This window comes from Tachysurus vachellii, chromosome 4, assembly GCF_030014155.1.
Source record: "Tachysurus vachellii isolate PV-2020 chromosome 4, HZAU_Pvac_v1, whole genome shotgun sequence".
Lineage (NCBI taxonomy): Eukaryota > Metazoa > Chordata > Actinopteri > Siluriformes > Bagridae > Tachysurus > Tachysurus vachellii.
In genome coordinates, this window is record NC_083463.1 from 20911745 (window position 1) to 20929971 (window position 18227).

At 39.9% G+C, this 18227-nt stretch overlaps 1 protein-coding gene across 2 annotated transcripts in view; it reads left to right on the forward strand.

The window, feature by feature from the left end:
• cacna2d2a (calcium channel, voltage-dependent, alpha 2/delta subunit 2a) overlaps positions 1-18227 on the forward strand; it is a 208094-nt gene that overhangs the window by 107890 nt on the left and 81977 nt on the right. For both annotated transcript variants that reach the window (XM_060868309.1, XM_060868310.1), the window contains exon 5: positions 12773-12817. In XM_060868309.1, the coding sequence (XP_060724292.1) occupies positions 12773-12817 (45 nt within the window). The remainder of the gene's footprint in view (positions 1-12772; positions 12818-18227) is intronic.

Here is an 18227-nt window from a genome sequence, read left to right on the forward strand (position 1 = left end):
TAGTGACAATGCTGCTTAGCACTGCGTTGCCATCGCTTACAATAAGCACATACTCCTAATATGAAGAAAATACAATACTCCTGCTGTATTCTGGAATAAACCGTTATAAGTCATAATATGTACATAAGACTTTCCATGAGCCTTATTTCAAGTTCCTGCGTAGCAGAAACAAATTTTTATTATCTGTTTTTAGGAAGTTAAGACTTTGACATGGATGGATAGATAGATTATTAGATAGATGTATGGATGGATGGATGGATGGATGGATAGTTGGATGGATGGATGGATGGATGGATGAATGAATGAATAAATTTGTGCATGGATAATGGATGGATGGATGGATGGATGAATGATTGGGTGGAAGGATAGATGGGTGAGAGCATGGATGGGTGGTTGGATGGGAGGATGGATGTATCGATTGATGGATAGAAGGTCCTTGCTTTTTTCAGGCGGTTAAGACATCGATGAATGGGTGGGTGGGTGAATATGGGTTAGTAAGAAGAATGCTTGATAGGCGGATGAACGGACGGACAGACATTCAGACAGAGATGCTAAGTAATGACTAAAGTAAGTATGTAAACGGTTCTGATCATAAAAAGAAAGTTAGAATGTGACCATGAGAAAAAGAATGTAAAGGGAAGAGACTCTCTCTTCGATTACAAAGCTATTTGTTTTGCTAGTATTTTCTGTGACTTTTGCTTGTATATTGCCTTTTTTGGATTTGTCTGCGTTGCTGATTGATTATTCTGGTTTATGAATTTTGTGCTTGTTTTCTGACCTTTGCTTGCCGTTTTGGATTAATGTTAGTTTGCTTTTGTTTCATTAAACTGTTGATGCTGCATATAGATTCTATCGACCATTCTTTACAATTTGTGTGTTAAAATCTTTTAGTTTATTATTGATAATAATAATAATAATAATAATAATAATAATAATAATAATAATAATACTTTTATGGCTCACATCAGCTTACTCATTGCATCGTTATCAACTGCGATTACATGCTTATAAGGTCAAAGACACACCAACTCTTCATTATAAACACCACTTTACACTGTGACTCTAAATGAGACCATAGGCATCTACTTTGCACATCAACCTGTTTGATTAGATGTGTTAGAAGGAAAGAGAGAGAGGGAAAGAAAGAATAAGGGAGAGAAAGAAGAGGACAGAACGACAGAGAGGAGAACTTGAGCTTTCCAGCCGAACGTGGCAGCTGCTGTATGTTTGAAATGCATTAGCACTAATAGCTGTGCCATTAGGGGAAAGACGAGAGGCACTCTACAGATGGAGAGAGGGGGAGAGAGAGAGAGAGAAAGAGAGAGAGAGAGAGAGAGAGAGAGAATTGGGTGATAGGAGAAGGAACCATCTTCCAGGCCATTTACTGTAATCATCATTCTCTAATCAATCAAACCTTTCATCATAAGTCAAGCATGTGTATATGTGTGCATGCAATAGTCTACATTATTATGAGAAAGCCCCTTGTGCTTGATAACACATGCAGTACACAGTACATGCACTTTGCTTTTTCCTCAATGCATGCTCACATGTACAATGCTCATGCGACATATATTTATGCACTTTCTACCATCAATAAACATTCTATGGACAAAGATCTATGACTGCTCTGATCTCTGTCTCCTATCATGCATGCCTTACTTATACACCTCCTTTCCCTAAGGTCGTCTCATCAAGCGCCTGCCTTTCAAACCCTTTCTGTTGGAGTGGGAACCGCAACTTGGAGCAATAGTGCTGTTGCCCACAGCAACTCAGCACCACTGTGTGTAATAAAGCTTTTGTTTGAGATAATTGGCTTTACAAAGAAAAAAAAAGGGATGCCCTCTGTACTTGTCCCTTAACAGGCTGAAAAATTCATCTTGAAGGGAAACCATTCAGGCGAAAACGAGAGGAGGTCTATTTTCAGGCTGATCCTTGCCTTGCATTTTAAGTGCCTGAGCCTGTGTGTGTGTGTGTGTGTCTGTGTGTCTTTTCTTTGTTGATTTAATTACACAATCTGTCCAAATTTCAAAGCAAGCTTCGGTTTAAAATTGGAACAACAATTACCGATCAGTATAAATATTTTTGGATATATTTATGTATGTACGTCAGACAGACCTTCAGCAATATCAAGTATGTTGCAGAGAGGCAGGATTAACGTTCTCCTTCTAGTGCACTGAGAGGCACTAGTGATTTTGGTGTGAATAGTTAATGATAGGCTTCAAGTTTGCATGTGAGCTTCTGTCCTACCAGACCAGTGGTGCTGCTGTATGAGACGAGAAAGACACACTAGTAAAAACTAAAATAGCAAGAAACCCACTATGATACACACACACACACACACACACACACACACACACCCAGACACGCACACAGACACACACACACACCTGCTTTGCCGGCTGCCTCCAGCAGTTGCCTTGGTGACCCGTCTGGTTTGGTAATTTCAGCTTCCTGATTGCAGCACTAGCTGTAATTTGCTAAAGTGTCTCTCCTCAAGGGTTCACCTACTGTATCTCTCTCTCTTTCTCTCTCTTTTTCTCTCTTTCTCTCATCAACACACATTTCCTTCACTTGCTGAGCCTTAACAGTATCTTCACAACACCCCTTGTGTGGGAAAACTTTTGCAAGATGTGTACTTGAAATAAATAACTTTTAGATGACGCTAAGAGAAACCGTGTAATGCAATGCAAATTCTTTGCTATGTAGAACGAACAAACCGAATAAGGAGATAATGCTGAAATTGTGCACATCTGTGTTTGCCACCAAGTCATACTCAGACAGTTGAGTGTTGGGTGAGTGTGAGACTGTTCTTAAAATTTCTCGCGTAATAGCAGCTCAGTTTCAATCCGGCACCAAACAGTTTGATTTGAACGCAATATGACATAGCAGAAATTTGTACCGTGGGCTGTACATGCACTCAGAAATCTATGGAATGTCATCTTAAGCATTTACTTAATTGTCAGTTCATAGTAGATGTTTGTGGCAACTGTAGATACTGAACCAACCATACAGAGTTTTTTTTTTACCCCTAATTAATCTGTGCTTAATCAAGTGTTTTTATAAGCAGGGATTTTGTTAAGATAAACCAACTTTCCATTAGATTGACATTTCACTAGACTCCTATTAGATGTTTATTTTGAAGCTTGTTCTCTTTTGATTTATAGACTATACAGCCAAACATTTTGGAAACCTGACCATAACATCATCCCATTCTAGATTTAGTCTCCCTTTACTCTTATATAAACCTCTACTCTTCTGGGATGGCTTTCCACAAGATTTGAGCTCATTCAAGCAAGGCGCCTTGGGTGCAGTCTGCAATCCAGTTCATCCCAAAGACATTTAGTGAGGTTGTGAAACTCTGTTTCGATACACCACTTTGGGCACAGATGCATTGTCATGCTGGAACATGTTTGGGTCTCTTAGGGATTTCCAGTGAAGAGAAATCTTAACGCTACACCAGACAAAGACATTTAAGACATTTGTCTGCTTCCAAATTTGCGGATTTTGACGGATTAAGGAAGAACCACATATGATTGTGACTGTCGGGTGTCAACAAACATTTGGCCATATAGTGTACACCATCATATTAGTTTTTCTTACTTTTTTTTTTTTTTTTCAAATTGCTTTCTGACCTTTAATTTTCTTAAAGGTCTCCAAAGGCTATTGAAAGCCAATACTTTTGAAACACGGCATTTCTGATGAAAATTCTGCCAACCGCGGAAGCATGAAATACACACAAGTCATTTTAATAACCTGAATACCAAAAACCTTACTAATACAAAACTGTATTTTTAAGAACTGTATTTTTCAGTGCAAAAAAAAAAAACATTACTTCAAATATGTAGTAAAATATTATTTTAAAAAATGACAGACTGATGATTCTTTCCAGTACTGATGACAATCTGTTACTTTTAGAAGGTAAAAGGAAAGTGGTGTTTAGGCAACGCAGGGTTTACATATCCTTAAATGGATTGTCTATTCTTATGTGAATGAGTGTAATGTGGTGGACTGGTGGCTTGACCAAAACGTATTGCTCTTGACCATGATGAAGCAGCTACTTCATAAATATTACATTAAATTTTATGAAACAGAGAGCTGCACAAAGCAGGCTCTAATAAATGCAGCAACACAGTAAAGAAACAACATCAGACACGAAAAGCACAATTTTTGCAATGAGACAAGACCGCAAAGTTTCCTATTATATGCTCTTCTGATTCAGACTTTCTAGACTTGCAAGCTTCTCTAAGTCTCTGCCTTGTCATGGTCCCCTGGGCCGGAGCCTCGCTGAAAGAAACTTTGGTCCTGCAAAGTGTTGGTGCTCTTTCGTGTGTAAAACTGCACCATCGATCTCTTCACAGAGGCTAGGGGTGAGATCAATATGCCACCAAATCCACATAGCCACGCTCCAAAGAACAGCAGCCCATCTCATCACACACCAAAACCCCCATGAAGGACTGTGTGTGTGTGTGTGTGTGTGTGTGTGTGTGTGTGTGTGTGTGTGTGTGTGTGTGTGTGTGTGTGTGTGGTATCAGGTGAAGTTATGGCTCTCATTTTAGTGGGGCAAAACACACACATTCCCACATTCACATTGCACTCAGACTGTTTTACTGAACTGTTAAGACTATAGCAGACCCTGGATTTTTAGCTAGAGTTTAAATTATGTCACCTCGTTTTGCCTGACCTTATTGTGTGATTATTTATTGTGCAGAACATGTCTTTTTGCTCACTGAGTGATCACTGATCACTGATTATTACAGCTATTAGCCATAATATTAAACCCACTTAGAGGTGTGGTCAATAGTGGTCAAAAGGGGTTTGATATAGTGGGCAGGAGGCTAACAGTCAGTTTTTGAAGTTGGTGTGTTGGAAGCAGGTAAAATGGACATGTGTAAGGGTCTGAGAGACAAGGGCTTAATGGTGATGGCTAGACAACTGGGTCGTAGCATTCACATCATACAGTACATGTGAATTCCACCATTTTAGCCAATGAGTGCTTTTTTTTTGAGGAACTCACATTGTGGACATACATTGTGCCTCCACTCTCACCCCAAACAACTATACCCAAAATGCAGTGCACCTAAACTTTAACTTTAGCAAACCCCAGAGTTTTTGTGGACCTCTTTTAAAAATGTGTAATGGGTGGCAGGTAGGGTAATATTATATAACCTGTCACGAAAGTAACATCGTATAGAGACGATAACATTATTAGACATGTTGCACAAGCCTCGCACAGTGTATACATTCCTGTCCGGATAGACACAATAAATCTTTTCTCTTATATGAATTATTTCTGTTTATTGGAAATGTCACTGATCCAAGAGCTTGATGTTTATGCTCTCGCTCTCTTTCTCTTTGAATCTCTATATCTCTCTGTATCTCTCTCTCTTTCCCTATCCCTCACGCGTCCTTGGCCAACACCGGCCTCCTAAAATGCTAGTGGCGATTTAGAGGGACTTTGCGATGGGAATGATTACGGGTTCACAAATAACATGTTTCTCACTCCCCGCTGCTGATTGTTGATTGGCCACTCTCAGGGCAGCACTGGAGAGGGGGCGGCTGGACAAGCTCTTCTTTAGAGAGCCAAGAGGGAACGAAGAAAAGATGGATCGATGAGGAAAAGAACGTGTGGTCAGAGTCATGAAAAGCCTTTAATACAATCTAGACAGAGTTGTGCAGGACATAAGTAGACAGATATAGAGACAAACAGGCAGAAAGTGAAGTGTTGGGGAAAAAGCAAGGGAGGTCTTGTTTTTTTTTTTCCAGTGAATGGAAAGCCCAAGGAAAGAGAAAGAAAGTAAATAAAAAAGATAAATATATAAAGAGCTAAGGAAAGCATTAGTTACTAAGGCTCCTGTGATAACATGCTGTTGTAGCATGTTTTTTTTTGTTTTGTTACCGCTGATTCGTTCCTATCTACTGTACCAGTTAGGCCTACTTTATCCTCTAGGGTGGTTTTCACTCTGGCTAACATTATCAATCTGAACCTCTGTACACTATTTGCTATATTGCATAAATCATTGGCACTTATTCTGCAATATTAGTCTGAACCTGTGTGTGTGTGTGTGTGTGTGTGTGTTCTTTGAGTGCGCAGGAACACACGCAGCGAACGCTGTTCTTCACCTTGGAATTTGCACTGCCTATTTTAGCCTTTTAATCTAGCCGTGTAGCTGCTTATCGGCATTCAAATGAACATCTGCATGTAGCTCAAGTGCTCTGTAATCGTTTAAAAGCCCTGGGATTAGGAATGCCTGCTGATGAGCAAACCGCACCCTCGGGCTCCCATCATGCACTCTGTTCCGGAGGGTCTGGAAACCATGAAGAGCCAGGCTTTATTACAGGTTGCTTTAATAGACTTCAAGGCAGCTCAATAACACACTGGATATGGATGCTGTAATTTTATTTCTGATCGTTTAGAAATGTGTTTTTATGTTGTTGATTTTTTTTTGTTTGTTTGTTTCTTTTTTTTTAATTAATATAGCCTTCAGTTATGACCATCCTTTTTCAGTGACTTTGAATTCATTTCTCATCTCACTGTCAAAACAGGAGTTGTGTGGGGAAAAAAGGTTTTACAGAAAGCAAATGCTTAAAGGAAAACGTATGTTCTCCCAGCTGAGCCTTGTATTTTCATTAAATTGTTTACTTCAGAGAAATAAAAGTCCTGACTGAATAATCCTTCCTCCAGAAGGGTTGAGGAGAAAAGGACAGAAATAATGAGAAATTACATTTACTGCTAACATGGAGGATTTTTTTTTTTTTTCTCCTGAAGTAAAGTATTGCTTCAACAAACTAACAGCTGCTGTTTTAAACAAATGATTACCTGTATTTTCAAAAGCACTTTTCTGTGAATTGCTCCCTGTGGGCTGTTATATGTATTACATTATATATAACAAATCAACCAAATGATTTATAGGTTCTTTTATGAAAAAAAAACACATTTTTTTTTGGAACGCTGAACCTTTTCTCTAATACAGCTCATGTGTTTATGACACAAGCTATTAAGCTATCATTTTGTACCAAATGCTTACGTGAGATTACAAAACTAGTTAGTATGATTAGTGAACCGTTTCAGGAGTGTTGAGTGACAGAAGAGTGTCAGTAAGAATCAAAGAAAAGGTGTACAAGACAGTAGTGAGAGCAGCTCTGCTGTATGGGTTAGAGACTGTAGCAGTGAGGAAAAGACATGAGGCAGAGATGGAGGTAGCAGAGATGAGGATGTTGAGGTTGTCTTTAGGAGTGACGAGGATGGACAGGATTAGGAAGGAGCACATCAGAGAGACAGCTCAGGTTGGCTGTTTTGAGGACAAGGTCAGACAGGCTAGATTGAGATGGTTTGGACATGTACAGAGGAGGGAGATGGTTAAATTGGTAGAAGGATGTTAGAGATGGAGCTGACAGATAAGAGGTCAAGAGGAAGGCCAAAGAGGAGATATATGGATGTGTTGAAAGAGGACATGAAGTTAATTGGTGCGAGAGTAGCAGCCAAAAGAAGAAGAAGAAGATAACTCTCTTGCTTCCTTTTCACCTCAGCGACTGGCTTCCAACTCATTCATTCTCCTCACAGTATCAAGGTTTTTTTCATCTCTTTACTTAAACCATCACCTGACACCTCTGATATTTCAGTCGATAAAGTGCTGTGTCCCACTCTTGCATGTCCAGATCCAGGACATGGTGCTAGGACAAGGGCCATGTTTGTCTTCCATAACCCGATTACCTAGTCTGCTCCCCTCCTCTCTTGTCACACCATAATGCTCATCTCTCCTCATTTAATGGGGGCTTGGGGCTCTTTGCTACATCCCTTTTCCCATCCGGGACTTGTGTCTTTGTTTATTTCTCCAGCTCCAGCACTGACCCTAGTGTGACTTTCAGCCCCGGAAGCAGCTGCAGCCCTACTTTTAGCTGCTGTTGGTCCCACTATCACTATCCATGACATGAAACACACTTTAACCAAAGTTCTGCTAAAAGTTTTTCTAGTGATTCTTGACCAGTCAGAATTTTTAAACAACTTCCATCTAAATACATAAAAAGTACAAAGATCATAGTAGAATTGTGCAGGCTTACTGAGTAAATCATTCAGTTTGGATTATAATTTTGCAGACACCTTTAAACTTGCCTATCACTTGCATTTAGACCAAAAATACTGCTGTGTGTCTGTCAGAAAGTCTGACATGGTTTATCTCAGGTTGACCCTGCACAATCCTGCTCTTAGTGGACGAGTTGCTGAGTGCAAAGACTTATGTCTTTGTTATCTCTTTTTTTTTTTTTTTTGTCTCATTCAGCCCCACTCTCTGGCCAGTCTATGGCCTAATGAAGAGCAGCAAATGAAATGTGTGATTGTGTTTGATAGGAAGTCGGTTTCCATTAGAGGGCCATTGTACACTCTGTGATGGAGATCTCTGGAGTCCGAGTGCCTGGAGAGCGTCTCAAAAATGGAGTGCCAAGCCGAATCAGCAAGGTCTTGAAATGCGAATGGGTGAATGAAAGAAGTTATTTGATGATTATAAATTAATACATCCATATAAAAAGCTCAACATAAGAAAAACACATTGGAGATAATTTTTATTGTGGATATCGCATTTATTGTGGATATCGCATAATGTACAAAGACTAAATACTATACTATACTATACTATACTATACTATACTATACTATACTATGCATGTGCTTGAACATGTGATGAAGTTTGATACACGTTATTATAGCAGAACGAGCTTAGAAAGCTGAAAATTGTACTTGAGTGTTTCACAATGTTTTTAATGTGGACGCAAAATGTCACCAAACTGTGTTTGATATCTAGACTTATGCTTGGCGCTTGAAGCTCCACATGCTCCATAGTGTGACCTTTAAGAGCTTAAATGCAGTAAAAAAGTGAAATTAATGCTCGCACACACACGCACACACACCCAGCTCTCACATAGATCACTCACAAAGTCACAAAGAAAGCCTGAACTAGAACAGGACCAACTGGGACAGCTAGTTAAACTCAGTTCCTTTGTCGAGAATCTACAGACAGATCAGATCAGGACACATGGGGAGTGTGTGTCATGTAATTATAAATTAATTAAACTGTGTCTGGCTGAGATATGGATGCAAAGTCAAAGCTGTCTCCATGGATAACAGTGAGACCATTTGCCATTTAAATGTCAAAATGTCCCAACTTATAAAAGGAGAGATGTGTGGATGAACCCAAAGTGTCATGGAAAATGTGTGTGAGGGTAGCATGAGGATATACTTACAAGAACTTTATGTAAGAAGTATATAAGATAGGTATTTTTGGGTAATAGTGAGAAAAACATATCACACTATGAGGGGTATAAGGTAGGTGTGATGTAGCTGGTTGTGTGTTTATTGTTTTTGCTGTAAAGACTTGGGCTCATGTGGCACACCTTTTTTTTTTAAGATGCATTGACATTTGTGCGTGTTCAGGGAAAACTAAGGACAACTAGGCATAGCTTCAGGTGGAGTTATTTTCTTGTGTCCTATAAGTTAAATGGCCTGGTCAAGTGACTTGTGAGGTTGAGTGAGAGTGGCCAACGTGTGTGGGAGTGAGTGAGAGTGTTCAGGGTGTTTGTACAAGTGGGGGTGCTCAAGGTGTGTGGAAGTGACCAAGGTGTCTGTGAGAGTGAGTGGAAATGGTCAAGGTGTGTGTGAGTGGAAGTGCTCAAGGTATATGTGAGAGTGAGTGGGAGTGGTCAGGATGTCTGTACACATGAGCGGGAGTAGTCAGGGTGTCTGAGGGTTAGTGGGAGTGGTCAGAGTGTCTGTACAAGTGGGAGTGGTCAGAGTGTCTGAGGGTTAGTGGGAGTGGTCAGAATGTCTGTACAAGTGGGAGTGGTCAGAGTGTCTGAGGGTTAGTGGGAGTGGTCAGAGTGTCTGAGGGTTAGTGGGAGTGGTCAGGGTGTCTGAGGGTTAGTGGGAGTGGTCAGAGTGTCTGTACAAGTGGGAGTGGTCAGAGTGTCTGAGGGTTAGTGGGAGTGGTCAGAGTGTCTGTACAAGTGGGAGTGGTCAGAGTGTCTGAGGGTTAGTGGGAGTGGTCAGAGTGTCTGAGGGTTAGTGGGAGTGGTCAGAGTGTCTGTACAAGTGGGAGTGGTCAGAGTGTCTGAGGGTTAGTGGGAGTGGTCAGAGTGTCTGAGGGTTAGTGGGAGTGGTCAGGGTGTCTGTACAAGAGAGAAGGAGTGGTCATTGTGTCTGTACAAGTGAGTGGGAGTGGTCAGGTTGTCTGGACAAGTGAATGGGAGTGGTCAGGTTGTCTGTACAAGTGAATGGGAGTGGTCAGTGTGTCTGTGAGAGTGAGTGGGAGTGGCCAGTGTTACGTCATAATGATATGCTACAATGATATGCAGTGCTGTTGTGTTGACTGCACAACTTAGTACAGGAGATGAGGATAAACATGTTGACATGTGCAGTGTCTAAGACTGTAGTCAGCACTATACCCAGAGGACCAGATTCAGAGAACACACACACACACACACACACACACACACACACACTGCAGGCCAGTGCCCTCTCAAGCAACATTCTGCTGCCAGACAAGTGCTATTAATAGCAAACTCTCCCATCCTCTCCCAACTCTCTCTCTCTCTCTCTGTCACATACAGTACACAAAACATCATGCAGCCCTGGTTTATTTCTTTTTTCTCTTTACCAAGCTCTCTTGTCTCGTTCATCCCTTCCATTTTAATCAAATTTTCTGTCATTTTCTCTTCCACTTTCTTCTTTCTCTTCCTTCATCATATTTCTTTTTTAAATGTTTTTTTTTATCATAATCCTCTTTTCCCTTGGCAGTATTCCAGTTTCCTTGCTTTTCTGCTCTCATTCTATTCTTTCCTCATCAGTCTCTTCCTATCACTTTTTTTCCTCATTGTCTCTTTTACTGTCTGTCTATTTTCCTTTGAGTTTCGTACAGTCTCTCTCTCTCTCTCTCTCTCTCTCTCTCTCTCTCTCTCTCTCTCTCTCTCTATCTCTCGCTCTCACTCACTCTCTCTCTCTCCTCTCTATCTCTCTCTAGCTAATGGGATAAAAAATTGTGAAAGGGGATATAGACTATGCTTCTTCCTGTCTGGGGAGGCAGTTGGCTGTGTGTTGAGGTGTATATAAGGGTGTGTGTGTGTGTGTATGTGTGTGTATAGAGCTGAATAGAATAGAGCTGTTTCTCCCATTTATTTTTATTTCTCCACATCGCCATCTATGTCTTACCTGTTTTATCCTGTTTTATTCTCATCTTTTTCTCCTTCCCTTTTTCTCAATCTTCCTGTCTTTCCTTTGCTTGTCTCGTTCTCAAATCTTTGTTTTATATATATATATATATATATATATATATATATATATATATATATATATATATATATATATATATGAGGTCAGATTAGAATATATAGAGGTCAGAATTAGAATATGTGAGCATGTGTGTGTTTATGTGGGTGTGTTTGTGTTGTGGATCAATCAGTAGATTTGTAAGAGTTGCAGATTGCTGAGTGTTCATTCAGCCATTACAGCGATCGTAGTGCCGGCTGTCATCACAGCAACTGGGACTTGCTGTGTTAGCCTTGGCAGCTCCAAGAAGAGCTGGAGCCAGGCCAGAACAAAAAAAGGGATGAGAAAGATAGAGAGATAGAAAGCGAGAGAAAGGGGGAGAATGAAAGCGAGTGGGGTTCAGACTTAATAAAAGAAGTGACACTCAAATCCCACACTTAGGCATCCGGCGCTCCATTGCCCTTGAGAGCCTGTCGTCTTTGGGGACGTAAAGAAGACATGAGCAGAGGAGAGAGGGAGGAGAAGAGATACAGGCTGCCTGCAGAGTTCAGACAGCAGGGAGTCTCAGCATGCGACTGCAGTGGCATTAGACGAGATGGATATGCTGCTCTCAACCTCTGTTTAAACTTCATTACACAATACACATTACTTCTCTCAGCAGAGTTAAGTAGCATGGCAGTTGTGTGCTATATTTAGAGATCAGATTCCAAATACAGGGTCTGATGCCAGAATGACGCTCTGGAATCAGGGAGGAAAATAAAAGAAAGAAATTCTGTTCTCTTTTCATCACTTGGACATTTTGTACAAATTAATAATGAAGTAATAAAGAAATAATGTCAAGGACATTTCAGAGGCAGGAGAGAAGGTCGGCTGGTGTTTTCTGGAGCATTACACAATCTTACTCACTCTCTTTTATTGCACAACGTACTCAACGATACCTTTTCAGACCATTGTCGACTGTGATTTTAATGGCACTTGGTGGAACAGCTTTGAATATTTTCGTTTGGATTGCAATAATCTGTCCAAATTAAAACACATATTGATGCACAAGAGCATTGTCAGGAATTGTGCAGGCTTTCGAGCAGAGAAAACACTGTCTGATTCTGTTAGCTAATGTTAATTGCCATGATTTAATATTGTATTACAAAAATGACATAGCAAAATGTCACCTATGGTGCAATTGCAGCCATTTCATAAAGCTTTATGGGCTCATATACCGTAATTCTTCTTTAACCTCAAGCAGTTTGTAAAACATTCTCTCTAACCTCTAATCTATTTAACAATCATGAGTCTCTCACAATCACACCGAATGACAAACAACCTAAAAGACAGATTGACATTTCTGACTCCTAAGTGTGGCCTAAGGACAGGGTCATTATTACATTACTACGATTTTCCCTTAGCAAACATGGAACATCATTCCAAAATTGAATTTGGGGTAGAAATAGAAACAGCCTTTAAATTATTTCTGTGTTAAAACATTTATACATGTTCTCTGTTCTGTTTTGCTTTTTTTTTTAGGAGAGCGCAATAGAGTACTACGACTCCAAGGCTGAATCTGATTACGTAAGTGGCATTTCTGTTTAGTATTTTTGATAATTGTTCCTTTATTTTTTGCATGCTGATTTATGTGAATGTGTAAACTGCAGGATTTAATGACACTACGGGAATAATTAAACTCTCACAGGTAGACTGCTTTTCACTCGCAATTTGGGAATCCTAATCCCTAATCCCACAACAAAACCAATTATGGTTTTAATGGCAGTCTGAGACAAAGTCTAAAAGATAGTCAACAGGCAACACAAGGGCCAACACTCAGCAAACAAGAACTTATACCAGTGGTGGAATTGGCAAGACTTTGCAAAGATAAAATAAATAAAAACTCATGTAATGGTGAATTCTGTGGGGGATTTGGTTTCTTAGTATTTAAGGTGTTGGACTACTGATCACAAATCCCAGATTCACCAAGCTGCCACTGCTGGGCGCTTGAGAAAGGCTTTTAACTCTCAATTGCTCTGTTGTATAAAATAAGATAAAAATTCACTCTTGATAAGTGCGTCTGCCAAATGTAAACTTGCCATATTTACATACTTATTTATGCCATGCATGTAAAACGTGTGTTGTAATGTCTCAGACAGAACCCCCCCGGTCATGAAGACTTTAGGTACTGGCAGGAAACATGGTCCTTTACAAACACTGAGATTGGCAAGACATCACAAATACACCATGCATGTGTAGTTTTAAATACACCTCTGAAAATAAGCAGAAAATGTTGATCCAGAAGTTAAGCTGATATTCAGTCTGTTGGCGAGGAGGTGTAACGTCATGAGCTGGAGTGACCGTAGTCATATATATTTGGCGTACCGACAGTTATTTAGTGATGCCGTTTCTTTCCTGTACATGAAAGGTCATAGACCCTTTCTCCCAATATAGCCAAGGCTGATTGATTTATCATTGCCAAGAAAAGCACTGATTCCAGAAGTCAGCCAACCAAAAAATGCCGGACATGACTGAAGGTGAGAGAGATTGGTAAGGGGAGGCAAAGGGAGTGACGAAGGAATCATAAATCAAAGAGCCATTTTTTTGTTACAGGGCAGGCATGTGATTAATGGCTGGCTACTTTAGGGGCCGTCAGCATCCCTAATTGGAGAACATCACTCATCATTAAGGAGGCCAAGGGGACACCCCACTAACACATCCTTCTGACCCCCATCTTGCCCCCTGCTGGCCTGAGAAAGATGGGGCTATAGGGCACAAAGTTAATTCCCTCGTACAAATGCGCACTACACACACACACTCACAAGGCTTTTAGGAAATCTCTTCAAATTCAGAAAAAAACTACAAGCAGTCTACCAGTGATCCACTTCCTCCTCTTAAAACCACTCACACATCATCCCCAACCAGCCACTTTCTGTAAATATCTGCGCTTTATTAAAGTGTCTTTTTGGCACCAATAATGTTTTTAACTCCCTTGTTCTTGATGTCGAATCATAAATTGCTTGATGGTTCCAAAAAAATAGAAAGAAAAGCATAAAAGCATCTACAAGAAAAGATTCAATCCAGACTGTATGAATATGAAAATAGAAAAGCATTCCCAACTCTATGGATCACATTCAGAACTTCAGACTTAAGTTACATCAATATTCATGCAGGGAAAGTTCCTTGTATTCAGAAATAGGTTACAGTGCCACGTTCAGATTATTAGAATTGCCTGTTTTCATGTAGAATTGTAGTTTACATCACTGTGGTTGCCAGAACTCTTTTGAGTCGAAGCATCCAAAACTAAAAAACATACATTTCCATCTTAGTAGTTAACACACTGGACTAATGAACAGAATATTAAAAGTTCAAACCCAACAATTACCAATCTGCTACTTCTGAGCTCTTAACCCTCAGTGACTAAGTTGTATAACTGAGACAACTATAAGTCATTCTGAAAAATGACTTCTTCCAAATACTGTTAATGGATAGTGAGGCTGTAAAGTCTATTTGGTTGAATTAATCAGCTGATGGAGGCTTGAGTGCAAAACTGTTTGTGCCAACTGCAGTAATAAAACAATCTTCATGGATTTAAAGTACTGTAGTATAATCCATTCAACTGTTATGTGGGTCACATTTTAGTGTTCTCCCTCAAATGTCATTCCACAGTTTTAATGTATTTGCAAAGCATAAAACATACATTTCAGCATGACTTTTGTCAGACAGTGATGTGGCTATATTTTAGGCAAACGTTGCTTTGTGCACAACTACTGCACAGTTCTCTGAAAGTTACTTAAGTTTCTAGTTATGTCTGTGGTGTGAACAACTGAACAACTTTGTGAGTAACTGAACTCTAAATAAGACCCTATATGTGCTTGCTGCCACCTTCACAAACTAATGTTACATGGCCTGTATTTGCTTGTTTACTCAAATTACATTATTGATATAAATACCCCCAAACCCCCTAACCAAACCATCACCATCACCACCATCTTTCTCTGATAAATCTCGTGTGGAGATTCATGTAGATATTTGCGTCATATTTTCACCTTGTTGTATCCTTTAAGCCTAAGATGCAACAAAAATCAAACTTTGCTGGAGTAGCTAAACCTCAGAGTCACCCTTATTTATAATGTAAGAACTAATATCTATTTTGATGAACTTGAGTTTCCCAATTCTTTAAATTTCCAACTCCTTTCTTTGTACACTGTGAATTTCTACTAAACTCAACCCACAGCTCTCGTAAACCACTCCCTCTTAAAGTTGACTGTATAAAGCTGTACTTTTCATCCCATAAGAGCACCAGAGTTATACGTTGGCTTTTCCATTTAAATGCGGGATGATTGTTGTTATTTATACCTGGCAGTCATAATCGTACACCTGGGAAAAGTGATGCACAGTGACAGAGGACATTAATAGGAGAGCATAATAATTTTTCACATTAGTGTTATTAAGTTTCTGTATAATCAATGCATGGATGAAGACCTCCTCATTCTTCTTCACAAACAAACCTGTAGCTGCAGGGGATTTAATGTAGTCTTCAACGGGGAATAAGGGATCAAGTCTGGACCTTGATGATACAGAATCATTAACTACCTCAATAGAATTATTTTATAGTTGGTGTAGAGGAAGTGCATTGGCTTTGCTCTTACTAACGACCTCTGAAAGGTTGTTACAATGAACAGGTCTGGTGCTTTCTTGGTCCGATGGGCTATCAGCAAAAACAAATGACTGCAGAAACAAATGATGGCATACAAGAGCATGGCCAGAAAATTTCCATGGCCAGTCTAATTTGTTACCTGGGGAGACCCAGAATAATGTGGGGGCTTTAGGGAATGAAATTCCTTGCAACTCCTTGCAACTCCAGAGTCAAATAGGGCTGGAGCAGGTGCAGAACCACAAACAACTGGAATGTAGAGATATGAAACTCTTACATTTCCTGCTCACCATGTAAATGCGTGAAAGTCTTGGTTGACTGGTTGAATTGGTCTTCCTCCATGGCGGAATTTCTCGACGGAGATCATTCAGTCAGGATACAGGTATTCAGGGCTATAAAAGAGCCCTAACAAGCCAGCAACTGAATCTGATTTTAGACTTCTTCGATTATCCGTGGCAAGACCTGAATATAGCCACTACTTGCAGCCGCCGGGTAAAATCCATCCAACCTGTACTGTATTTATCAGCTGAACTTGACCCTTGGGATACTGAAAAAAGACTGTCACTTCTGGCCTAGCCATTCCAAAGCTAATCACAAACATTTCTTTAAAAAGACTGATAACAAAAGTGTATAATATCTCACTACATTCCCAACCTTACTCCAGTTGGCACTGGCTCAGTCTTATGTCCTAACAGTACATGGAGAAATCGGATGGGTAATATGAGCAGGATCAGTTCAAGGGGAACTTGTGAAAGTGTTGAAAAGAAAATCCTTTACATTAAGATGGGTCACCATTATAGTTCTCCAGTATAGAGTATAGACCTGGTCAGGTCGTCATTGTAAATGAGAACTGGTTCTCAACTGACTCACCTGAGACTAGCTGAGTCATAGACTTTGGAAAATTAAGTAGAGATGACTGTACTGTAGGCTAAGCTCCCCATAAAAAAACAAGGGTTAATCAAACAAAGGAAGATAAGCGGTAATCTAAAACTCAAAACAGAAGAATGAATCCAGAACAACCAAAGCAAAGATCATTCACAGGAAATACTAGAAGACATGTATACACTTGCAGACATTTTATAACATAGTGGTGTTATTAAGTTCCCTATAATGACAAAACATCCAAAACCTGGATGAAGACCCAAACAAAGACACAAACAAACCAGCAGCCGCTGAAGACATAATGTAGTCTTACTTCATGTATTGTTATGTAGATTTGCATTCAATTGTGAATAAGGGATCAAGTTTAGACCTTGAAGATATGGAAATTACCCCAGTATAGATTGTCTGGCTGAAGAGCATTGGCTTTGTAAGGTTCTTGCAGTGGACAGGGATCTCCAAAAGACTTCCCGGTCTAATGGTGCTCTCAGCAGAAACAAGTGAGCATACAAGGAAACAATGTCTCATTTGTTCCAGCAAATATGATTGTTATGATTACAGACCCATAATATATATACTATGCATAATATGCATAATCAGTGAAGATTTGTCACCTGTACATTCATTCTGTAAGTCTCCCATTTTACCCCAGAGGTGCCGTACTGGATTCAGATATGGTGGGTTTGAGACCACTTTTACTGTGATATGGTCTATAATCACACCATAATTATATGAGTAAATTTTGACCACGAATGGATGCACATGGTCAGTAACAATACTGTTATGTGGTAGTGGAATTCAAACCATGCTTAATTGCTATTAAGGTGCCCAAATATGCAAAGAATATTATTTCCCTCATCATTACACCACCAGCATGGAATGTTGACACAAGCCAATTTAGATCTATTGATTCCATGGAGCCTACCATCTACATGCCTCTGCAGAAATCAAGATTCATTAGACCAGGATACATTTGTCTAGTCTTCAGCTGACAGGTTTTGGTGGTCCTGTGCAACAGAAGGTCTTCTGTTGTAGACCATCCACCTGAAGGATCAACATGTGTGTTCTGAGATGCGTTTATGCTCACCATGGTTGTAAGGAGTGTTTATTTAAGTTACTCTAGCTTTCCTGTCAGCTCACAGCAGTCTGGCAGATTTTCTCTTACCTCTGTCTTCAACAAGGCACAACTGCCAATTACTTTTTTTTTTTTTTTTGGCACCACTATACATGAAAATCCTATGGGGTTCTGAAATACTCATACCAACTAATATTTGGCTGTTTGGATGATTGCATGAATTAGCATGTGTACAGGTGTTCCAGGATGCATAGAAACAAATGAGGCTGTTAGCAACAGGGGCAGACAATTAGATACGTAGCAGACAAACTCCAGACATGTCTTTGACTTGTCTTTCTCTGTGTAGAAAAACTAGAATTATTCCCAAATCAGTGATTTTGAAGCAA